At 36.8% G+C, this 813-nt stretch overlaps 1 protein-coding gene across 1 annotated transcript in view; it reads right to left on the bottom strand.

The window, feature by feature from the left end:
• The window catches only part of LOC101358564 (protein transport protein Sec23A-like), a gene marked incomplete at its 5' end in the record, with an annotated part of 8,727 nt that overhangs the window by 3,845 nt on the left and 4,069 nt on the right, over positions 1–813 (bottom strand). Inside the window, one exon of the mRNA XM_023725886.1 lies at positions 440–458. Coding sequence (XP_023581654.1) covers positions 440–458 — 19 coding nt within the window. The remainder of the gene's footprint in view (positions 1–439; positions 459–813) is intronic.

Here is an 813-nt window from a genome sequence, read left to right on the forward strand (position 1 = left end):
TGCCCATAGGATATCTCTACTTGGACCCTCACCCTCAACTGAAAATCACACCATACCCAAAATTCACGTCTTATTCCAAAAAACACTTAAGATGTTATCTTCTATTTTTCCTGCCATAGAAAATCTGTCAGCAAGATTGGTCTCTTTCCAATCTCCACTGCTACCAAAATCTAAGCTATCATTACCTTCTATCTAAAAAAATTAGAAAGCCGACCACAGTTTTCTTACTCAGAATGTTTTTCCTGACCTATCCTGAGTATCACTATCAGACTAATTTTACTCACAACAGTAGTCTTCATTAACCTACAATGGCTTCTTCTGCCTGTACATGCAGCTCCAAACTACCCTCAACCCAGATAAACCTTTTTCCCATACATTCCAAAAGAAACCAACCACTCTCACAAGGCAGTTTTCCTAAACACACCATGCTGACTCTTACCTCTATGCCTCTGCTCATGCTGAGTTTATGATTAAAATACATTCTCCTCAACCAACTTAAATTCTGCCATATTTTAAAGCTCAAGTAAGTCATACCTCCTCTAGGATAAATTGTCTACTTCTCCTGCCTAAATTCATCTTTCTTCTCCTCACCTGTACAGCACTTTTGTAATCTATTGCTATTTCTTTCTTTCACATGTGTTAATTTTGTCTTTCTATCAAAACTAAGCTTCTCCAGAACAAGACCCATGCCTTAGATGTCCCCTGAAATTTCTAAAATCTCCTATCACAGTGCTAAACATACAGCAAGCATTCAATAAAATGAACAAGACTGATAAAGATATATCTAATGAAAAATCAAAGTCAATGTACTGT

The sequence above is a fragment of the Trichechus manatus genome, unplaced genomic scaffold, assembly GCF_000243295.1.
Source record: "Trichechus manatus latirostris isolate Lorelei unplaced genomic scaffold, TriManLat1.0 scaffold01190, whole genome shotgun sequence".
NCBI classification, from domain to species: domain Eukaryota; kingdom Metazoa; phylum Chordata; class Mammalia; order Sirenia; family Trichechidae; genus Trichechus; species Trichechus manatus.